Source organism: Chiloscyllium punctatum, chromosome 5 (assembly GCF_047496795.1).
Source record: "Chiloscyllium punctatum isolate Juve2018m chromosome 5, sChiPun1.3, whole genome shotgun sequence".
NCBI classification, from domain to species: domain Eukaryota; kingdom Metazoa; phylum Chordata; class Chondrichthyes; order Orectolobiformes; family Hemiscylliidae; genus Chiloscyllium; species Chiloscyllium punctatum.
The window spans coordinates 69,264,354-69,287,252 of NC_092743.1; the positions used below are offsets into that span (position 1 = coordinate 69,264,354).

General features: G+C 42.1%; 1 protein-coding gene across 1 annotated transcript in view; it reads right to left on the bottom strand.

Annotated features, from left to right (window-relative positions):
* Positions 1–22,899, bottom strand: part of st18 (ST18 C2H2C-type zinc finger transcription factor) — a 427,076-nt gene that overhangs the window by 131,189 nt on the left and 272,988 nt on the right. Inside the window, exons 7-9 of the mRNA XM_072570512.1 lie at positions 22,585–22,724; positions 19,790–20,605; positions 12,699–12,833 (exon numbers count right to left, since the gene is read on the bottom strand). Coding sequence (XP_072426613.1) covers positions 12,699–12,833; positions 19,790–20,605; positions 22,585–22,724 — 1,091 coding nt within the window. The remainder of the gene's footprint in view (positions 1–12,698; positions 12,834–19,789; positions 20,606–22,584; positions 22,725–22,899) is intronic.

Sequence of the window (22,899 nt, forward strand, 5' to 3'; positions counted from 1 at the left end):
AGGACCTCCATGTCCTCGGCAGAGTGGGAGGGGGAGTTGAAATGTTGGGCCACGGGGCGGTTTGGTTGATTGGTGCGGGTGTCTCGGAGATGTTCCCTAAAGCGCTCTGCTAGGAGGCGCTCAGTCTCCCCAATGTAGAGGAGACCACATCGGGAGCAACGGATACAATAAATGATATTAGTGGATGTGCAGGTGAAACTTTGATGGATGTGGAAGGCTCCTTTAGGGCCTTGGATAGAGGTGAGGGAGGAGGTGTGGGCACAGGTTTTACAGTTCCTGCGGTGGCAGGGGAAAGTGCCAGAATGGGAGGGTGGGTCGTAGGGGTGTGTGGACCTGACCAGGTAGTCACGGAGGGAATGGTCTTTGCGGAAGGCGGAAATGGGTGGGGAGGGAAATATATCCCTGGTGGTGGGGTCTTTTTGGAGGTGGCGGAAATGTCGGCGGATGATTTGGTTGATGCGAAGGTTTGTAGGGTGGAAGGTGAGCACCAGGGGCGTTCTGTCCTTGTTGCGGTTGGAGGGGTGGGGTCTGAGGGCGGAGGTGCGGGATGTGGACGAGATGCGTTGAAGGGCATCTTTAACCACGTGGGAAGGGAAATTGCGGTCTCTAAAGAAGGAGGCCATCTGGTGTGTTCTATGGTGGAACTGGCCCTCCTGGGAGCAGATACGGCGGAGGCGGAGAAATTGGGAATACGGGATGGCATTTTTGCAAGAGATAGGGTGGGAAGAGGTGTAATCCAGGTAGCTATGGGAGTCGGTGGGTTTGTAAAAAATGTCAGTGTCAAGTCGGTCGTCACTAATGGAGATGGAGAGGTCCAGGAAGGGGAGCGAGGTGTCAGAGATAGTCCAGGTAAATTTAAGGTCAGGGTGGAATGTGTTGGTGAAGTTGATGAATTGCTCAACCTCCTCGCGGGAGCACGAGGTGGCGCCAATGCAGTCTCCACCTCCTCCAAGACTTCCGTTTCCCTGGCCCCCAACGCCTTATCTTCACCATGGATATCCAATCCCTCTACACCTCCATTCGCCATGACCAGGGCCTCCAAGCCCTCCGTTTTTTCCTCTCCAGACGTCCCCAAAAGTACCCTTCCACTGACACTCTCATTCGTTTGGCCGAACTGGTCCTCACCCTTAACAATTTCTCCTTTGAATCCTCCCACTTCCTCCAGACCAAACGCGTAGCCATGGGCACACGTATGGGCCCCAGCTATGCCTGTCTCTTTGTTGGCTACATAGAACAGTTGATCTTCCGTAATTACACCGGCACCACTCCCCACCTCTTCCTCCGCTACACTGATGACTGCATTGGCGCCACCTCGTGCTCCCGCGAGGAGGTTGAGCAATTCATCAACTTCACCAACACATTCCACCCTGACCTTAAATTTACCTGGACTATCTCTGACACCTCCATCCCCTTCCTGGACCTCTCCATCTCCATTAGTGACGACCGACTTGACACTGACATTTTTTACAAACCCATCAACTCCCATAGCTACCTGGACTACACCTCTTCCCACCCTATCTCTTGCAAAAATGCCATCCCGTATTCCCAATTTCTCTGCCGCCGCCATATCTGGTCCCAGGAGGACCAGTTCCACCATAGAACACACCAGATGGCCTCCTTCTTTAGAGACCGCAATTTCCCTTCCCACGTGGTTAAAGATGCCCTCCAGCGCATCTCGTCCACATCCCGCACCTCCGCCCTCAGACCCCACCCCTCCAACTGCAACAAGGACAGAACGCCCCTGGTGCTCACCTTCCACCCTACAAACCTTCGCATCAACCAAATCATCTGCCGACATTTCCGCCACCTCCAAAAAGACCCCACCACCAGGGATATATTTCCCTCCCCACCCATTTCCGCCTTCCGCAAAGACCGTTCCCTCCGTGACTACCTGGTCAGGTCCACACCCCCCTACGACCCATCCTCCCATTCTGGCACTTTCCCCTGCCACCGCAGGAACTGTAAAACCTGTGCCCACACCTCCTCCCTCACCTCTATCCAAGGCCCTAAAGGAGCCTTCCACATCCATCAAAGTTTCACCTGCACATCCACTAATATCATTTATTGTATCCGTTGATCCCGATGTGGTCTCCTCTACATTGGGGAGACTGGGCGCCTCCTAGCAGAGCGCTTTAGGGAACATCTCCGAGACACCCGCACCAATCAACCAAACCGCCCCGTGGCCCAACATTTCAACTCCCCCTCCCACTCTGCCGAGGACATGGAGGTCCTGGGCCTCCTTCACCGCCGCTCCCTCACAACCAGATGCCTGGAGGAAGAACGCCTCATCTTCCGCCTCGGAACACTTCAACCCCAGGGCATCAATGTGGACTTCAACAGCTTCCTCATTTCCCCTTCCCCCACCTCATCCTAGTTTCAAACTTCCAGCTCAGTAACTGTCTCCTTGACTTGTCCAGACTTGTCCAACCTGCCTATCTTCTTTTCCACCTATCCACTCCACCCTCTCCTCCTTGACCTATCACCTTCATCCCCTCCCCCACTCACCCATTGTACTCTATGCTACTCTCTCCCCACCCCCACCCTCCTCTAGCTTATCTCTCCACGCTTCAGGCTCACTGCCTTTATTCCTGATGAAGGGCTTTTGCCCGAAACGTCGATTTCGCTGCTCGTTGGATGCTGCCTGAACTGCTGTGCTCTTCCAGCACCACTAATCCAGTCTTCCTAAATGGGGTCTACCACAAGCTGTGCCAAAAAGACGTTAAGTAGACATTCCATGAATTCCTTTTCTTGAGATCCAATACCAACCTGATTTTCTCATTTTACCTTCAGATTGAAGGCCCCCATGATTATTGCATTAGTGCCTTTCTTACATGCCTTTTCTACCTCCTAATTTATTTTCTTTCCAAGATCCTGTCTACTGGTAGAAGGCCTGTACCCATCTCCCATGAGGGTCTTCACGAGCTTCCTTGCACAGATTCTATGTTGTACAACTCGACATCATTTCTTGACATTGACTTAACAATTTCTTATGAATGAGGCAACTCTGCTCCCTCTGCTCATCTGTTTGTCCTTTCTATACAACATGCATCCTTGCATTACCCCTTGCAGTCATGTTACTGTGATACCCACCACATCATTCCTGAAAAATTCAATTTGCTTTATTAGCTCATTTACCTTGTCTCATGTACTGCACTTAACTAAGTACAACACCCTCATACCTGCATTAATTGCCTCCTTCTCATTGTTGTCTCCTTATCTGATGTGTCTGATGTTAGATTTCTGCGCTTCCATAATGTCTCTCCTATTACCTGTTCTGGAAACTTTAACCCTCTGCTGAGCAACCCTCACCCTTTTAACATTTTCCATAACTATTCATGCAACTGAACACCACCAGCCACACCACCATGACAACAAACACCAAGCTTCACTATTTAGTTTAAAATCCTATCCACAGCCCTAGTTATGTGATTCACAAGGACTCTGGTTCCAGCATTATTACAGCTCCCTCTGTACCCAGTACTAATGCCAATGTCTTATGAATTCAGATCAGTTTCTCCCACATTAATCTCTGAGCCTCACATTCACCTCTTTAATTTTGTTGACCCCTGTGGCTCAGGAAGAAATTCAGAGATTATGAACTTTTTGGTTCTGCATTCTAATTTAGCCTCTAACTGTCCATATTTCCTCAGCAGAACCTTTTCCACTTTCTATGTACATTGTTAGGACCTCCGTGAGCTACAACAAGTGGAAAGGTAATAAATTGGGGGTTGGCAAATTAGGCAGAAACTAGGGAGTAGGCGAAGGTGAGATCTGCAGGTGCTGAAGATTAGAGTCAAAAGTGTGGTGCTGGAAAAACACAGCAGGTCAGGCAGCATTCAAGGAGCAGGAAAATTGATGTTAGGGAGGAAGGTAGCTGAGAGTGTGATAGATAGATGGAGGTGGGGGTGAAGGTGATAGGTCGGAGGGAGTGTAGAGCGGATAGGTGGGAAGGAAGATGGGCAGGTAGGGCAGGTCATGAGGACAGTGCTGAGCTGGAAGGTTGAAACTGGGATAAACTGGGGGGGAAGGGAAATGAGGGAATTGGTGAAATTCACATTGATGCTATGGGGTTAGGGGGTCGCAAGGTGGAAGTGAGGCATTCTTCCTCCTAGCGTAGGGTGGTGAGGGAGTGGTGATGGAGGAGGTCCAGGACCTGCATGTCCTTGGCGGAGTGGGAGGGGGAGTTGAAATGTTTGGCTACAGAGCAGTGGGGTTGGTTGGTGTGGGTGTCCCAGAGATATTCTCTGAAGTGCTTTGCGAGTAGTCATCCTGTCTCCCCAATGTAGAGGATACCGCATTGGGAGCAACGGATACAGTAAATGACATGTGTGGAAGTGCAGGTGAAATATTGATGGATGTGGAAGGCTCCTTTGGGGTCTTGATTGGTGGTGAGGGGGGAGATGTGGGTGCAGGTTTTGCATTTCCTGCAGTGTCAGGGGAAGGTGCCAGGAGGGGACGGTGGGTTGTTGGGGGGGCATGGACCTGATGAGGTAGTCATGCAGGGAATGGTCTTTACAAAACGTGAATAGGGGTGGGGAGGGAAGTATATCTGTGGTGGTGGGGTCCATTTGTAGGTAGAAGCTAGGAAGTGTTAATTGGGAGGAGTCGTTATTAGGCAAGTCCACATTTGACATGCAGGAATTTTTTAAAGAACTGCTGATGAGAGTTCAGGACCAGCATGTTCCAGTGAGTAGGAAAGACAAGGATGGTAAGGAAAGGGACCCTTGGATAACGAGGGAGGTTGTGAATTTAGTCAAAAGGAAGAAAGAAGCACATGCAAAGTTTAGGAAACTAAAATTGTCCAGGGCTCATGAGAAATATAAAAGAAGCAGGAAGGGGCCATGAAATGACCATGGCAAATAGGAATCAAGAGAATTCCAAGACATTCTAGACATACATTAAAAACAAGAAGATAATTAGAGAGAAGGTAGGGCCACTTAAGGATAAAGCAGAGAACTTGTGCTTGGAGGCAGAGGATATGGGTGAGATCCTGAATGAATACTTTTGAGTTGGTAATCACCCAGGAAAAGGATAGGGAGAACAGTGAGATTTGTGTGGAATATGCCAATATGCTGGGACATTTTGAAATCAAGAAGCAAGTTGTATTGTGTCTCTTGAAGAGCATTAAGGTAGATAAAGTCCCCAGGGTCTGATGGTATTTACCCTAGGTTATTGAGAGAGGTAAGAGAGGAGATTGCTGGGGCCTTAACCTCACTAGCCATTGGAGAGTTCCTGGATGACTGGTGAGTAGCTAATGTCGTTCCTCTATTCAAGAAGGGAAATAGGAATAATCAAATAAACTACAGGCCAATGAGTCTCACATCAGTGGTTGGGAAGCTATTGGAGAGAATTCTTAGGGATAGAATTTATGAGCATTTGGAAAAACATGGTCTAATTATAGGCAGTCAGCACGGCATCGTGCAGGGAAGGTGACTAAATTGACTGAATTTTTTGAGGAGATGACATGGATTTTAGTAAGGCTTTCAACAAGGTCCATCATGGTGGGTTCATCCAGATGATTAAGATGCATGGGACTTAGCCGCTTAGATTCAGAACTGGCTTGCCTGAAGAAGATAAAGGGTAGTAGTCTAAGGGTGTTTTTCAGGCCAGAGGCTTGTGACTAGTAGTCCGCAGGGATCTGTATGGGACATCTACTGTTTGTGATATATAGAAATTACTTGGGTGAAAACTTAGATGGATGGTTGAGTAAGTTTGTAGATGACACCAAGACTGGTGGGGTTGTGGATAATGTAGAAGGTTGTCAAAGGATATATCAGGATATAGATCAGTTGCAGATATGGGCAGAGAAATGGCAAATGGAGTTTAATAAGTGTGAGGTGCTGCACTTTGGGAGGCCAATGTTAAGGAAAAGTATACAGTTAATGGCAGGACCCTGAACAGCATTGATGTACAGAGGGATCTTGGGGTTCAAGGCCACAGCTCCCTGTGGCATCAACTAGCAAAACTAGAGTCAATAGGAATCATGGAAAACTCTTAACTGGTTTGGGCCATACCTGCCACAAAGGAAGATGGTTGTGGTTGTTGGGTATCAGTCATCTCAGCTCTAAACTATAGGAATTCCCCAGAGTCCTGAGTCCATGTTTCTTCAGTTGCTTCATCAATGACTTTCCCTCCGTCATAAGATCAGAAGTGGGAATATTTGCTGATGATTTGCTAAACATTTAGCACCAATTATGACAACTCAAACATTGAAGCAGTCCATGTGCAAATACAGCAAGCTCTGGACAATATCCAGTTTTGGGCTGAGAAATGTCAAGTGACATTTGCAATATTCAAGAGCCAGGCAATGACCATATCCACCAAAAGAGAATATCTTTGCCCCTTGACATTCCACCACTGAATCCTCACAGTCAATATATTGGGGAGTACCATTGACCAGCCACATATATAATGTGACCATAAGATGCAGGAGTAGAAGCAGGTAACTCAGCTGATTGAGTGTTATTCTGCCATAAAATGAGATCATGGCTGATCTGATAAACCTCATTTCTACTTGCCTGCCTTTTCTCCAAAATCCTTGATTCCCTTACTGATCTATCTCAGCCTTGAACATATTTAACTACATAACTTCTTCAGCCCTCTGTGCAAAAGAGTTTCACAAATTCACTAAACAAAAAAAAAAGAACTGCAGATGCTGGAAATTAGAAACAAAACCAGAAATTGTTAGAGAAACTCTGCAGATCTGGCAGCATCTGGGGAAAAAAGGCAGTTAAACGTTTCGGGGAGAGTGACCTTTCTGACGTTTAGAGGCCTCCTGAGATTAGGCACAAGATAATCCCGTGGTCTTGGTAATGAATAATTTCATCAAAATGCGGGCAGGCAGGCATCAACAGCAGGCAGGCCAGTCAGAAGCCATTGGCAAACTAGGTCAAAAGGATGAGGCATCCAGCAATGTTATGTCACATATATAAATATTGTTGACTACATTTTAGGCACTGCACTTTAATATGATTCATACTGAGGCTTAAATGAATAAACAAGGAATGTATTAGAGTTTGGCCTACACATAGCTTCCACACTTACACCCAACTTGTGAATGGGAGTACAGAATCAGTAATGATTCTACTTATCTCATGAGGCAAAGGTTTATTCTACTTTTCAGCTTTTCAAGTTCCCAGTCAATGCTCACTGGCATACAGTATCAAAAGTTGCACAATACCAGGTCATTGTTCAACAGGTATATGTGAAATAACCTGGTATCATGCGACTTTTGACTTTATCCATCCCAGTCCAACGCTAGCACCTCCACAACTGGAATACAGTGAACAGTTCACTCCCCACACTCCCTCATAGCACAATTGTCTGCTGACAGAAGTTGCACAAAGTGCCACTTCTCTCAAGTTAAACACACAGAATGCTCAAGCATGTCAGGGCAATTTTGCAGCCTACGCAAACTCCAAAATGTTGAAGGGTAGACAAGGAGATATCTCAGGACTCCTCTCAACCTGCTACCTATTATGAGATGCCTCACTGTTCAACACTTGGTTGTTATATCCTGACTGAAGTCTTATAAGCAACCTAACTGTAGCTCCATCTACTGTTAATGTGTTGTCTCACTGACAGCTGCTTTTTCCCTAATGGTAAGTGGGACTTGTAAAAAGTGAGATCACTTGGAGTTATAAAGCATTTAATCAAACAGATAAGAAAGCATTATTCTACAGCAGAAATATTCAAGCACTGCAAAAATAAACAGGTCCATGTGATATTTTGCATCAACTGGGACTGCTTGCTATATAACTGACAGAAAGTTGAAGGAAGTTCAAACCTAGATCTTTCATCTTGAAAGTGAGTTTCATTTAGGTTCTCTGTCTTCCTGCACTTGCCAGTGCATTGCTCTTTCACATTCCCTTTTTAGGCTATACTGCAAGATCCTGTTGGACTTGTCAAAGCATTGAAACTTCATTTGAAAGAGACGTATGCTCTGTTCCATTATGATCCTGATGGAAATGGAAGCAGCTTTGTATCTTTGTTCTATGTTAGCCTGAGGCTTTTTACTCAAGGTGTCTGCCTTTTATTGGAGCTGATGGCCTTTGTCTCCCAGCAGCAGTTGCTGTATGGTCCAAGGACTTTGGAAGGAGACCTGTGAGTTCTTTCATATGTAAGAGTCATGGTAGCTTCCAGAATATCTGGCAAACACTTCTAAAATCTTGTATCAATTGTCACAGGTTGAATTTTGAAGGAGTGGAAGCCGTTTCTATTGATGAACTCTGTAGGTTTATAACTGGACACTCTCAAAGCAACATGAGTGCAGTCTATACTACCTTGTACCTGAGGGAAGCCAGTGATAGTGAAGAATCACACTTGACTGAATGCTTGACTCTCCTCATCATGGTGAAAGGAGTATGAACAATGTTATTTAGGGAAGATGGAATCAATGATATCCCAGATGTATCTGTGTGTTGAGCATTGGAAGCTGTCACAGTGCTGCACAGTTGCTGTTAGAAACAAGACACTGCCATAAACATGAATGCTGTTGAGACCTTGGTGGCATTCAGGACGGTCTGGCTACCCAAGTCATCTGAGTGCATGCCATGTTCAAGATGGTAGGTTTTGTGATAATACTTCAATACTTTCTCAGTCCAGGCCTGCACTGAGTTCCAAAATCTGTAGAAAGTGACAGCAAGATCTGTAGTTGCAGGTTTGTGCAATTCTCCTTCACCTTCTTGGGTCAAAATTTATCTACCACCTCTCCCTCTCAGGCTGTGCAGAGGCCATTTGTGGTTACTGTCCCTGCTGGATTTATTGGACCAATTTATAATTGCTGACTCTTTTGTCACAGAAAGCAAAGCAAAGTCATAAGGACTCCAGCAATGATGTGTCCATGTCAGATGCATGAGCTAATAATCTGTGGGGAATTACCATTTCAATAGTGGGTCTCCTGAGCCCTCATATCAATCACAATGAGACATGGTATGCCAAGGAGGCTTCAAAGGACAAAGTCATGCCTTAATAAGGAGCTCTGAGATAGATAATGTTACCCAAATGTTTGTGTTGGGACCAAAGTTTTCTTGCAGTATTGGGGAGTGATACACTCTTCTTAACTGGAGACCCCAGTAACTCTGTTTCTTGAAAATACCCTGTTCCCTCTTATGCTCTATAGAACGCTATTGGTCTATCCTGGATTCTCCCTTTTGTGTCACCATTGCCTCAGTAATCTAGTTCAAGAAACAACATCCCCAAATTTGAAATTCATTTTCTCCATGGACTGTCCTTTGAAAAAAAATACTGATCATAATTCCTAAAACCCAGTGTCCCCAGTTCAGAGACTAATGCCTCCACTTTACCCTAATTAATGTACCTGTAAATCTGGACTGGTTGCATTTGACCTACAGGACTGACTAGTGTCCAATACACAGACTGAAAGGGCACATTCTGAATCTGATAGCACAAATGCCTGACTCGCCATGGTCAACATTCTGGAGTAGAATCAGACAAGTACCACAACTGAGTGTGGAGTATTCTCTGACTGACTGTAATACAACTTGTCCCCATTAAGGACTGGTGCCCTTTGACTTTCAGACATAGCCATTTGGTAGAAGCACTAAGTTGTTGGCAAATTGTATTGATGTGACATTGATGTAGTATGATATGTTCACCCACTTGGCTGTTCAGCTCTTCCAATCATGACAAGATTGCACTAGAAAGCAATGCAAGCCTTCCAAAGTCCTCAGGCCATACAGCAAAAGCTGCTGAGAGAGAACGTAAATGCAAGGCGAGTGAGTGTTAATAAAGTCAAAGGGCAAAAGAATACTTTGTACTTAGATGGATGCAGTGCGTATCCAAGGTAACCTGGCAGAGGTATGCAAGTCATAAATGTCCCTGAGTTCCAGAGTGAAGACCTTCGGGTGTGAAGTGGAGTGAGAGTTGGTTTGAAAGCCATAATGATGTGTTACTTTAGCCTCAAGTTTTGTGATGGCGATTTGCTTGGATGAAGGATAGAAGAGGAAGGTGTCCCTGGAACATGCATGAAAACGGTAGGGAAGACAGAGTTGGAGGAGGGCCCAAAGAAGCAACTGGTGAGCTGCTGCCACTATTAGAGTCATTGACTCATAGAAATATGCAGCACGGAAACAGACCATTTGGTCTAACTCGTCCATACCAATCAGATATTCTAACCTAATCTAGTCCCATTTGCCAGCACTTGGCCCATATCCCTCTAAACACTTCCTATTCATAAACCCATCCAGATGCCTTTTAAATGTTGTAATTATATCGGCCTCCACCACTTCCTCTGACAGCTCATTCCATACACGCACCACCCTCTCCATGAAAATGTTGCCCCTGAGGTCCCTTTTAAATCTTTCCCCTCTCACCCTAAACCTATGACCTCTATTCTGGACTCCCCACTCCAGGGAAAAGATCTTGTCCATTTACCCTTCCCATGCCCCTCACGATTTTATAAACGTCTATAAGGTCACCCCTCAGCCTCTGATGCTCCAGGGAAAACAGCTCCAGCCTATTCAAGCTCTCCCTATAGTTCAATTCCTCCAACCCTGACAACATTAACTACTCTGACTTTCATGTTGGAAATTGGTGACTTCTAGATCCTTAGGGAAGACGATGAAAATTGGAAGCTACATAGAAATAAGACAAGTTGTGCTAACAATGAGATGAAAATGCATGAAAATAAGTTAGTCATTGTTCATTTGCGAGACTCACAACACACAGCTAAATATTAAAGACTAAACTGGAAACTTTTCTCAATGTCATGAATCCAATTTTTTATTTTGGCCATATTTTCCCAACTTTCTAGCCATTACCCACACTGTGCAAGGGGATGTAAAATCTGTCCGAGTTGTTTGAATTGATTTATTACGATCAAATTTATACTAACTTCAACATCACAGTTATGATTTTAAAGTCTGGTTACCACCTCTCCTACTTTTCTATAATGATAAAAGTTACAATGGTATAGGAAAAAAGACAAGGTTGTGGGACTAATTGGAAATCCCTTCCTTAGAACTGGCACAGACAGAAAAGAGCACTGCTGGTTAGGCAGCAGCTGAGAAGCAGGAGAGTTGATGTTTCAAGCATAAGCTCTTCATCAGGAATTTGGGGAGGGGGGGCATCCAAATTCCTGGTGAAGAGCTGCCCTTTGGATGTTGCCTGACTGTGTTTTTACAGCACCACACTTTCTGACTGATCTTCAGCATCTGCAGTCCTCACTTTTTCCTCACATACACAAAAGAGCTGAATTGTGCTTCTTTAAAGTGATATTCTATGATTGTAATGGGAAAGGTTTTCTTGAAATATAACATCTATTTATTTTGTTAGTTTTCTTTCAGTTGTCAGTCTTCATTTCATTCAGGGGTTCTTGTTCACTACTTTATCAGTGCCTCTTTCGATACTAAGAACCACAGAAATTGGGAGAGATCATGATAAGATGAGAGTTGAAGGGTTACAGGGGCTGCACTATCTTAAATGTAGCATTGCACTCCATGCAAGCATTTCTAGTACCTTAGCCAGCTCAATGAACCAGACTCCAGAACATTGGCACTACTGTTATAGCTTGTTATAATACTTGATTCTGTTCTTACCATTTGATGTAGATTCCATATTCTAATCCATTTTATAAACACAAATAAATAATCAAGACAGCTTAAATCTAACCAATTTACTGTTTCCCACTAACCAGCGTTGTCAACTAAGTTAATGAAATGAGCTGTCACTGGGTTGTAAGCCAACAGGTGTGTTGCAGATTTCCTCTGTGAGGACTCAGCTTCCCTCCTTTTTTTTATCCAGGAGCTGACTGTAGAATTATTATACAACAGGGTGGAGCTAAGTATTATAACCAGTATACTGGGTTTGTTGAGTAGAACATTTGGTCTCTTAAAGCCTCATTTATTCAACTGAAGTGTAGGTAGTTCTCAGATTAAGACTTTTTTACTTCTTTAACATAAATATTGTGCATATCTTTATATGGTAATACAGAAATTTTGGATACTTCTAATATCACATCTTCAAAATTTAAAAAATACTTTTTGAATGATATACCATATGTACGCATTACATTTGGCTTAAATAAGTTTTGAGAAGATTTGTAGCTCAGGTTGAGGTTTTGGATGTAGGTTTGCTTGCTGAGCTGGAAGGTTCCTTTCCAGACATTTCATTACCCTACAAGGTAACATTTTCACTGGGCCTCAGGCAAAGCAATGCTTGTCCTAGGATGGATGTGTTGTCCCAGTCGAAGTGGTGTCCTTCCTCATCCGGATGTGAGGATACTAGTGAGAGAGGGTCATGTCTTTTTGTGGCTAGTTGGTGTTCATGTATCCTGGGAACTAGTTTTCTGCCTGTTTGTCCAAGGTAGTGTTTGTTACAATGCAGCCAAACAAAGACATGCACAAGAATTCCTAGAAACATGACATTCCAACCGGAACTCTATCAACAAATACATCAAGTTAGACCCCATCTACCACCCCCTGAGAAAACGAACAGGAAGTGACTTCGCCACAGGAAATAACATCACCACAGGGAATGTCATCACCAACCCAAAGAAACCCAAACATATAAATAGAAAGCAGGAATTTTCAGCATTGATTCGCCTGAGGCCCATTGAAGATGTTACCTAGTAGGGTAATGAAACGCCTGGAAATGAACCTTCCAGCTCAGCGAACAAACCTACATCCAAAACATTTGGTTTAAGGTTGGTAAAGTATATAGCACTGCTGACTACTCACTATCTGGTGGAACTCTCATTTTGTGAGGACAGCCTGAAAAACTCCGGTGATGAGGATACAGCCCAGTAATATGACCACTGCCATCACAGCCTGGAGTTGGACACTTTGATTCTTTTTTGTCACATCTAATAGAATCTGTAAGAGTCAGAAGAGCATTAACAGGGACATAACTAACAGAAGTACATCCATCAATAATCTGAACATTTAAACATTGCATTTGAGGATTGGGAACATTAGGCAGTCAGAACTGTGTAGGTATTGGGATAAAATGACATGTCAATAAATATTCCTTAATCAAACAATTTTTGACAGAGTTTATGCTTTGCTTGAGATCAGCAATCTGGGTACAAATTGCTCTTGAAATTTTGTCAGTTTTTGAATTAACTTTATGGTGTAACTTTCCACTCATCATTTACATATACAAACATAAATTAATCTGTTAACTAGCACAAACCATCTTCCTTTGGTACATACGTGTTGTGTTTGCTTCCAAGAAAAACATTTGTTTACATATTTAGGCAATAAACAGAGGAAATTTAATTATTACAATTACAAATGAGTTTAATACAAAGTTTATTCTTAATAAGTTTCTAGTCCGTCACTAGGAAAAGTCAGATTTTAAATAACTGAAAATTACTTCAAAGAACTCGAGAGAAGTATTTTATAAAGAACCACTTACCAGTGTGATTGTTGTACATAAGTCTATAGATGTAGTTCAATATAGCCTTATGGTCAGCTCCATAATGCAATGCTGCAAGTTACTGAAATTTCAATTTACTTTATGATAACATGACAAGGTTCTAGTTGTCTTTTTAGAGAATTCTTCTTCCATACTGTGTAAATTTCAATTTGTTATATTTTGGGAATCAAAAATGAATTGAAGGTATTTCACATGGAAGGACAGAAGGTTAGGGTTGATAGTTCAGCACAGATTTGATGGGATGAAGGGCCTTTTCTCTGCTATGTGACTATATGGTGAATCATTCTCTGTAGGTGTTGTTGTGAAACTTCTGGAGTGGCATTAACACAGAGTCATTAAAAGGTGAATTGACAGATATTTGTAAGCATCAGAGAAAGCAGCAGAAGGAACATTAATTTTGAAGATCCAACTTGCAAGGCACAAAAAAATGATAGCATACAGTTCTCCATCACTCCTTAATAAGTGACCCAAATGCAAAAGTGAATTGTGTAAAACTTGGAATTCAAATCTTCATCTGCAGAAATGTAAGGGAGTCTGTGCGTCACCTTGTAGTGATGAATGGTTTCAATATAATTATCACGGGGAGGTGGTGGTGCAATCCAGAGGCCCAGTTGAATCCCCTGGTGAAATAGATTCAAATTCCCTCATTGTTATTGGTGGAATTTAAGATGAATTAAGAAATCTGGAATATCAAGCTAGTCTCAGTAATGGTGACGAGGCCAATTATCATTGTAAATCAATCTGGCTCATTAATGCCCTGTCAAAGGAAATCTACCATTCATGTCTAGCCTACATAACAGTCCAGACTGACAGGAGGAGAAAGTGAACAGAAGATCTGATAGATGTATTCAAAATTGAGGAGTCTGGCCAGGTTGGATAGGGAGAGACCTCTGCCACTTGTGAAAAGATAAAAAATGAAACAATGCAACTGTAAGCAATTGGCAAAGAAACAAAAGTAATACAAGGCAAAACATTTTCATGCAGTGAGTGGAATGAATTGCCTGAGAGCGTGGCACAGACAGGTTCACTTGAGGCACTCAAAGAGAAATTAGACAGTTATTTGAACATGAAATATGTGCAGAGTTATGGGAAGAGCAGCATTAAGTAAACTGCTCCAGCGCCATGTGCTAGTCAGAGCAGAAACAAAAGACTAGGGAGAATGAATGGGTGGCTTGAGAGATGGTGCAGGAGGGAGGGGTTCAAATTTTTGGGACATTGCGACTGGTTCTGGGGGAGCTGGGACTCTTACAAATTGGACAGTCTAAACCTCAGCAGGACTGGAACCAATGTCCTTGGGGGTGCTTTTGCTAATGCTGTTGGGGAAAGTTTAAACTAATGTGGCAGGGGGATGGGAACCAAATGAGCAGGTTAGTGGACAGTAATCCAGATAGGGGGTAGTAACTAAAGCCTGTAAGGAACTAGATCATGAAGTCAGCGCGAGTTAGGGGAAGAGTCGGCAGGGAGCAGACGATGAACACAAAGGGACTGGTGATCTGAGGTGCATTTGTTTTAATGTGAGAAGTGTAGTAGGTAAGGTAGATGAACTTAGGGCTTGGATTAGTACCTGAGAGTATGATGTTATTGCTGCTACTGAGACTTAGTTGTGTGAAGGTCATGATTGACAACTAAATATCCTAGGATTTAGATGCTTCAGATGAGATAGAGAGGGAGGTAAAGAGGGTGGAGGAGTTGCATTACTGGTCAGAGAGGATATCACAGCTGTGCTATAGGAGGGCACTATGGAAGATTTGAGCAATGAGGCAATATGGGCAGAGCTCAGAAATAGGAAGGATGCGGTAACAATGTTGGGGCTATCTTAAAAGCCTCCCAACAGTGAGCTCGAGAGAGAAGGACAAATATGTAAACAGATTACAGCAAGGTGTAAGAGCAACAGGGATAGGAGATTTTAATTTTCCCAATATTGACTAGGTTTCACTTAGTGTTAGAGGTATAGATGGAGCAGAATTTGTAAGGAGCATTCAGGGTGGTTTTCTAGAGCCGTGTGTAAATAGTCCAACTTGGGAAGGCACCATACTGGATTTGGTATTGGGGAATGGGCCTGTCCAGGTTGTTGAAGTTTCAGTAGGGGATTACTTTGGGAATAGTGATCACAATTCCATAAGTTTAAGAATAGTCATGGACAAAGACGAGGGTGGTCCCAAAGGAAGAGTGCTAATTTGGGGAAAGGCCAACTATACCAAAATTTGGCAGGAGCTGGGGAATGTAGATTGGCAGCAGCTGTCGACTGAAAACAGATGAAGCTTTGAAAGGATATCAGGAATGTAGGGCAAATCTGAAATGAGGAATTAAGAGGGCTAAAAGGGTCATGAATATCTTGAGCAAGCACGATTAAGGGAAATTCCTACGCCTTTTATTCATATATAAGGAGCAAGAGGGTAACGAGAGAAAGGGTTAGCCCACTCAAGGAGAAAGGATGAAAGTTATATGTGGAGTCAGAAAATGGGTGAGATTCTTAATGAGTACTTTGTATCTGTCTTCACCAAGGAGAGCGATATGATGGATGTTGAGGTTAGGGATAGATGCTTGTTTGCTCTCGGTTAAGTCAGCATAAAGAGTGAGGAGTTATTGGGTATTCTAAAAGACATTAAGTTGTACAAGTCCCCAGGTCCAGTTGGGATCTATTCTAGGTTGCTGAGGGAAGCGAGAGAGGAAAGAACTGCAGCCTTCACAGATATCTTTGCAGCATCCTTGAACACAGGTGAGGTCCTGGAGGACTGGAAAGCTACTAATGTTGTCCCCTTGTTTAAAAAGGATAGCAGGGATAATCCAGGTAATTACAGGCCAATGAGCCTGATGTCAGTGGTAGGGAAGCTACTGGAGAAAATACTGAGGGATAGGATCTATTCCCATTTGGAAGAAATTGGCTTATTAGTGATAGGCAATATGGTTTTGTGCAGGGAAGGTCATGTCTTATCTACTTAATAGAATTCTTTGAGGATGTGACAAAGTTGATTGATAAGGAAAGGGCTTGTAGATGTCATATACATGGACTTCAGAAAGGTGTTTGATAAGGTTCCCCATGGTAGTCTGATGAAGAAGGTGAAGTCGGATATGGCCCAAGGTGTACTAACTAGATGGATAGAGAACTGGCTGGGCAACAGGACACAGAAAGTGGTAGTGGAAGGAAGTTTCCTAAAATGGAGACCTGTGACCAGTGGGATCCATTCTGGGACCACTGTTGTTTGTGATATACATAAATGATTTGGAGGAAGGTATAGATGGTCTGATTAGTAAGTTTGCAGATGACACTGAGATTACCGAAGTAGCAGATAGTGAAGGGCACTGTCAGAGAATATGGCAGAATATAGATAGATTGGAGAGTTGGGCAGAGAAATGGCAGATGGAGTTCAATCCAGGCAAATGCAAGGTGATGCATTTTGGAAGATCCAATTCAAGAGTGAACTATGCAGTAATTGGAAAAGCCCTGGGGAAAATTGATGTACAGAGAGATCTGGTGTTCAGGTCCATTGTTCCCTGAAGGTGGCAACACAAGTCAATAGAGTGGTCAAGGAGACATATGGCATGCTCTCTTACATTGGACGGGGTAGTGAATACAAGAGTTGTCAGGTCATGTTACAGTTGTATCACCAAACCCTAACCACCCGACTCCTGGAGGAAGAATGCCTCATCTTCTGCCTTGGCAGCCTCCAACCACATGGAATCAATGTGGATTTCACCAGTTTCCTCATTTCCCCACCCCCACCTTATCCCAGATTCAGTCTTCCAACTTGGCACTGCCCTCATGACCTGTCCATCTTCCTTCCCACCTATCCACTCCACCATTCTCTCTGACCTATCACAATTACCCCCATGTTCATCTACCTATTGCACTCTCAGCTACTTTCCCCCCAGCCCCATTCCCCTCCCATTTATCTCTCCAACCCCTTGACTCACAAGCCTAATTCCTGATGAAGAGCTTTTACCCGAAACGTTGCTTCTCTTGCTCCTCGGATGCTGCCTGACCTGCTATGCTTTTCCAGCACCACAGTCTTGTCTCTGATCTCCAGCAACTGCAATCTTAACTTTCTCTTACAGTTGTATAAGACTGATGGTTTGGCTGCATTTGGAATACAGCTTACAGTTCTGGTCACCACATTACCAAAAGGATGTGGACGCTTTGGAGAGGGTGCAGAGGAGGTTCACCAGGAGGTTGCCTGATATAGAGGGAACTAGCTATGAAGAAAGGTTGAATAGATTAGGATTATTTTCATTAGAAAGACGAAGGTTGAGGTAGGCCCTGATTGACGTCTTCAAAATCATGAGAGGTATAGGCAGGGTGGATAGCAAGATGCTTTTTCCCAGAGTGGGGACTCAATTAGAAGGGGTCTCGAGTATAAAGTGGGAGGGGAAAAGTTGAAGGGAGATATGCATGGAAGGTTCTTTATGCAGAAAGGGTACGTAGAAGTTGGTGGGTGCCTGGAATGCATTGCCAGTGAAGGTGGTAGAGGTGGGCACGATCGCATCATGTAAAATGTATCTAACCAGATTCATGAATGGGCAGGGAGCAAAGGAATAAAGATCCTTAGAAATTAGGTGACAGGGAAGACCGAAGGTCTTAATCTCGTGCTGTAATTTTCTTTGTTCTTTTGTTCTGACTAAATAAACAGAGCTGAACAGAGAATTATGTCAGAGCATCCAGTCTAATTTGTTTATTTTGGCATTTACACTTCACTCATGTCTCCACCTTTCTTAATCAGATCCTTTTCTTCTCTCATACCTTCACTTATCAAGATTTTCCTTAAATGTATTTTAAGACATCTCTGCAGTATTCCACTGGAAATTCCAATGGAATCATAATGGAATCAATATTCTTGCCCATTGTCATGAATCTCTATTAGTACACCAAAATTTGCAGTTGAAGAAAGCATAAATAAAAGTTAAAATTAAGAGAGATAAATATAGTAAAACAAAGATTCTCTGGAGATTTGCTTGATTTTCCACCATCTTCATCTCCTGTGCACGACATAAGTGTGAGCTCTGGATAAATTTAAAATCTGCTGCAGAAATGTGTAATAAAGTTGTCTTCTTAACTGGCAAGATGTTTGTACCACTGATGAGAGAGCATTCTATCAAATTGGCAAATAATTAATATTGTTAAATAGAAGCTTTTGTAATAATGCAAAAGTATTTGTGGCCTTTTGCTAAGTGCCCTTGAACTGAGTTAAGAAACAATGGCATTGTTGCAGCATAGGAGGAGGCCATTCACCCCCTCATGTCTGAGATTACTTCCTCTGAGCTCCTAACTCTCTAAATTCTGCTTGTGGGACCTCATCCCCATTTTTTACCTATATCATTGGTGCCTATATGCACCACAACAACTGGTTGTTCACCTTCTCCTCTGAGAATGTCATGCAACTGATCTGAGACATCCCTGTCCTGGAGGCAACATGCCATTCGGGATTCTCGTTTTCAACCACAGAACCGCTTATCTTCTCCCCTTATAATTGATCCCTGTGACTATAGCCCTTCCACTGTTTTATCTGCCCTTTTGTACATCAGAGCCAACAATGGTACCATGAACCTGGCTACTGGTGCTTTCTCCTGGTGAGCCATCTCCCCCAACAGTAAACAAAATGGTATACCTGTTTTGGAGGGAGATGACCGCAGGGGACGCCTGCACAGTCTTCCTGCTCTTTCTCTGCCATTTGGTCACCCATTCCCTTTCTCCCTCAGCAATCCTAACCTACTGTGTGACCACTGAATGTGATATGCAATGAGTGGAAGAAATACCTGAATGCTCCTGAATTGATGTTGTAACAACTATTAGCAAGAATAAATTTTATGCATGGCTTTCTATAGTCCTACAACTAATAGTTGTTGACAATAGGAAATTAAATATGCACATAAATATCGAGGGGATGAATTTCTAGGGGGTTTTCTCTATGGTGTGCTCTAATTCTGGAAGAAGAGTTGGGGAGATTTGAGCTGACTGCATTGATAATTATATCATCTTTTCTAACCATTTCATAGCAATTTTGCCTAAATAATGATGAATGATTTAGAGAAAAACCACAGAAATCCACATTTAATATGGCAGTTTATTCACTGGATATTGAATTACCAACTTGTAAATTTGAATGGTAGGCATGAATGGTACTAAAACTCACCTGCCTTGACTCAATTTAATTAATCTGCCATTAAAAAGAAGAAGACATGGCAGTGAAGCATTCTATCTCTGAGGAAAGAAATATATTTCAAGACTAATTCTACATTCCACCTTTCACCAGCAATGACTTTGGCTCTGAGAAATAGAGGTCATGGCCATGCCAGTTGAAAAAGATAACATAAATGCAGAGCAGTCTAAATAGAAATAAATCTAAAAGCGTGATTTGAAAACTGGTCCTAAAAACATGAATCAAATGCAGTTTACCTTTGTTAGAGTAATTTTTTCTGATTCCTGTGTCAATGATTTTGCAATGTTGTCTCTCTGCAGTTAGCTTGCCTAGTAAGATGCTTTCATTTCCCTTGTGTGTTCCCTTTATGATATATCCCTGCTCTGCCTGCAGAGCAATAGCCTGTTCCAGAAGACTTAGGTTTCCCTTTGCCGTGTCAAAATCTTCTGTACCTTCTGTGGTTGTAGAAATCTGAGATGCACAGTCATCATCAGTTTTTGGAGACCCAATCTTATTGACAGAAATGTCTGGCTTTGAATTTTGTGCTTCTCCAATATTGTTGACACTGTTTTGGTAGGCAGTCTCCTGTGAGATGACTTCGATCATCTCAATTTTCTTCCCCCTTGCTTCTAAACTGTTCGTAGATTTACAGCCCAGGTTATAACCGTGGGCTGCAAAGGGTTTTAGGTTGCTCATGTTAGATGGTTTTCTTAAATCTTGGGGTTGCTCACAGTCTTCATAAATATCTTCAGAAAGCATTTGATTCTTTACTCCACAAGAATAATGCAGTATCACTTGTTTCTCACATGCAGGTGACTTATCTTTAGTGAAAACTACAGACGCATGACTTTCATCTGCATCACTTTCCCCCTCCAAAGATTGGACCCCACTGTCATTTAAATTGCTTTCAGCGGATCTCTGGATTGCTGCATCTTCTGCTATTTTCCCCAGATCCTGAAGTGATTTAGCTACCAACTCCTGGTAGCTGTTAAAATCATCACTGTTATTATTGGTATCTTTCTCTGGAAGGTCCATTTGAAGATCTTCATGTGCTGATTGCAGAAGTCTGTTTTCTAGGAAACAAGAATATTGTTAGAAAGTTTTAGCTCAATAAAATCAACTTCTCTCTCACATTTCCCTTATTAATCTTCTAAACCTGCAAATACTTGATGGGAACTGATTCTCCAGCTTGATGGTGCGCAGCAGTGGCTATCCATCATGTATTAGCCTTGTCAGTATTGTTGTGTTATGTTTCCACTGCAGAGGTCATAGTCAAGTCTTATCCTGTCTTCACCGTCATGTACATACATGGTCAGTAATCAGGAATAAAAATCAGGATTGATTTTTCAACAGTTTTAAGGTCAGTGATCAGAGACCAATTTTAGTAGTCCAAGTATTACTGTGCTGTGATCAACCAATTAAATATAAATGGGGGACTGTAAACCTGACCTGTGCGACTCAATTCCTACAAGAATAGGATATTTATCTATTTTCAAATGATTGAAAATTTATTACAAGAAGCTTCAGGGGATAGAAGTGTACAAAGTAATGGGAGGGATTTAGTAAGGAAATGAGGAATGAATGGTTTCTGCAAGTTAGTAGCTGGAAATCATAAATTTGAGATCATTAACAAATGGACAAAGGGAGTAATTAAGAGAATTTATTTATACAGAGTATTGTTACAGGTGGACACAGAATTAACACAACTTTTAAAGTCATAAATGGATAAATATTTGAAAAGGTGAACTTTAGAAGGAAAAAAAAGGTCTCCTGTGACGTTGCAAATGGAAAGTGAAAACCAATTTACATCTTTAGGTGAAGTGGAGTTAGTAGGCCAGGGACTCCTGGAGCAGGATTTGCAGGCATAATTCAGTCCTCATTTTGAAATTATACTTTCATTCACACCATGCCTTTATTAGTTATTGTTTACAATGTTACAGCAGAATTTATTGTGATTTGGGAAGTACAGGTGGTTGGCCCAAGGAATTTCTCAATAAAAAGCTGAAAGATGTGAAAATGAGATATTTTAGTACATCCTGTAGTGGGAGGCTGTAACAGAGCAATATAACTAGATATAAGCACATAGGAATTTAACGTGAAAAAAATGTTATTATGTCTGTCACAGCAAAATGACAGCAGAATATAGGATTTTGTAACAGAAAATGTGTACAGATGTAGTATCTTTAATACACTGTAGATTGAAGAAGGAAACCAAATTGGATTATCTGCCCTCATTTTTCAGAAAATGAGAATAGATGTGATTAGCCAAATTGTTCCCTTCTGTGCTGAAAAATAGAGAACTCTGCTACTATTATTACAGCTAATTAATATTAAACTAATATGGTTAATAAAGCTGAGGGCAAGCAACTTTCAATAACTTATCATTTTCAGCCATAAACTATTAAAATATGTATAGGATTTATAGGAAAGTAGCATATAGTAACACATTTTACATATTGCGATATGTAAATCTAAATGTACCAAGTAACTATTATTGTTTCACACACAGAAGAATAATACAAATGTTTCTGGCATTATAGTAGGCAAATGAAATGTAGCTATAATTCTCACTTAGAACTAGAAAATACCATGCAATACAAATGTAACCAGGTGTACACAATGGAAAGAAAATGCATTTGATTGTGCATGAATCATTAAATTGTTTTTAAATGTACTGCATTGGCCACATCTGTATATTACTAATAGAAAGATTTTACTGAGTAAAGCACTAGAAAGCAACAATTACTATTGTTGCTAAGTTACACAGCTTTGATCCATCCCTATTAGCCAGACTACTGGAATTGCAGGCATTACAATGGTTTTTTTTAATTATGCTACCAAAAACACTAAAGAAAAGGGACCTGCTTTAATAGAACATTGTTGGATTATTCAGTAATTATTTTATTTAGATTTACAATATATTTAAATAACTTACTTCTGAAATAGCTCTTGGACTGCAACACAATATGGGATATCTTTGCTATAATACCTAACAGGCGTCTGTTGTTTTACACTTCATCTATGTGTGTTAGAATCTCATCAGAGTCTTTACCCTCTTTGCTTTCTTCTTCACAGTCATTGCTAGGAGTATAGTGACGGGGTTTCATCAGCAGGGATTTTCTCTTGTTTACCGATGCTCCAAATTTCTGTTCTTGCATCTTTCTCTTTCTTGCCACAGAACAATTATGTGAACTTTAAAGGGAAAGGACATGAATGATTAAATATACTTTCTTTTTTGTAAAATTAACAAGCTGAACAAATAATGTGATCTTTGAATACTATTACTGTACATTGCAGGATTGTCAAAACTGAGAGAATTTCTCCCTTACTATGTGGGCAAACCAAGTGGCAACACAGGCATATTAAA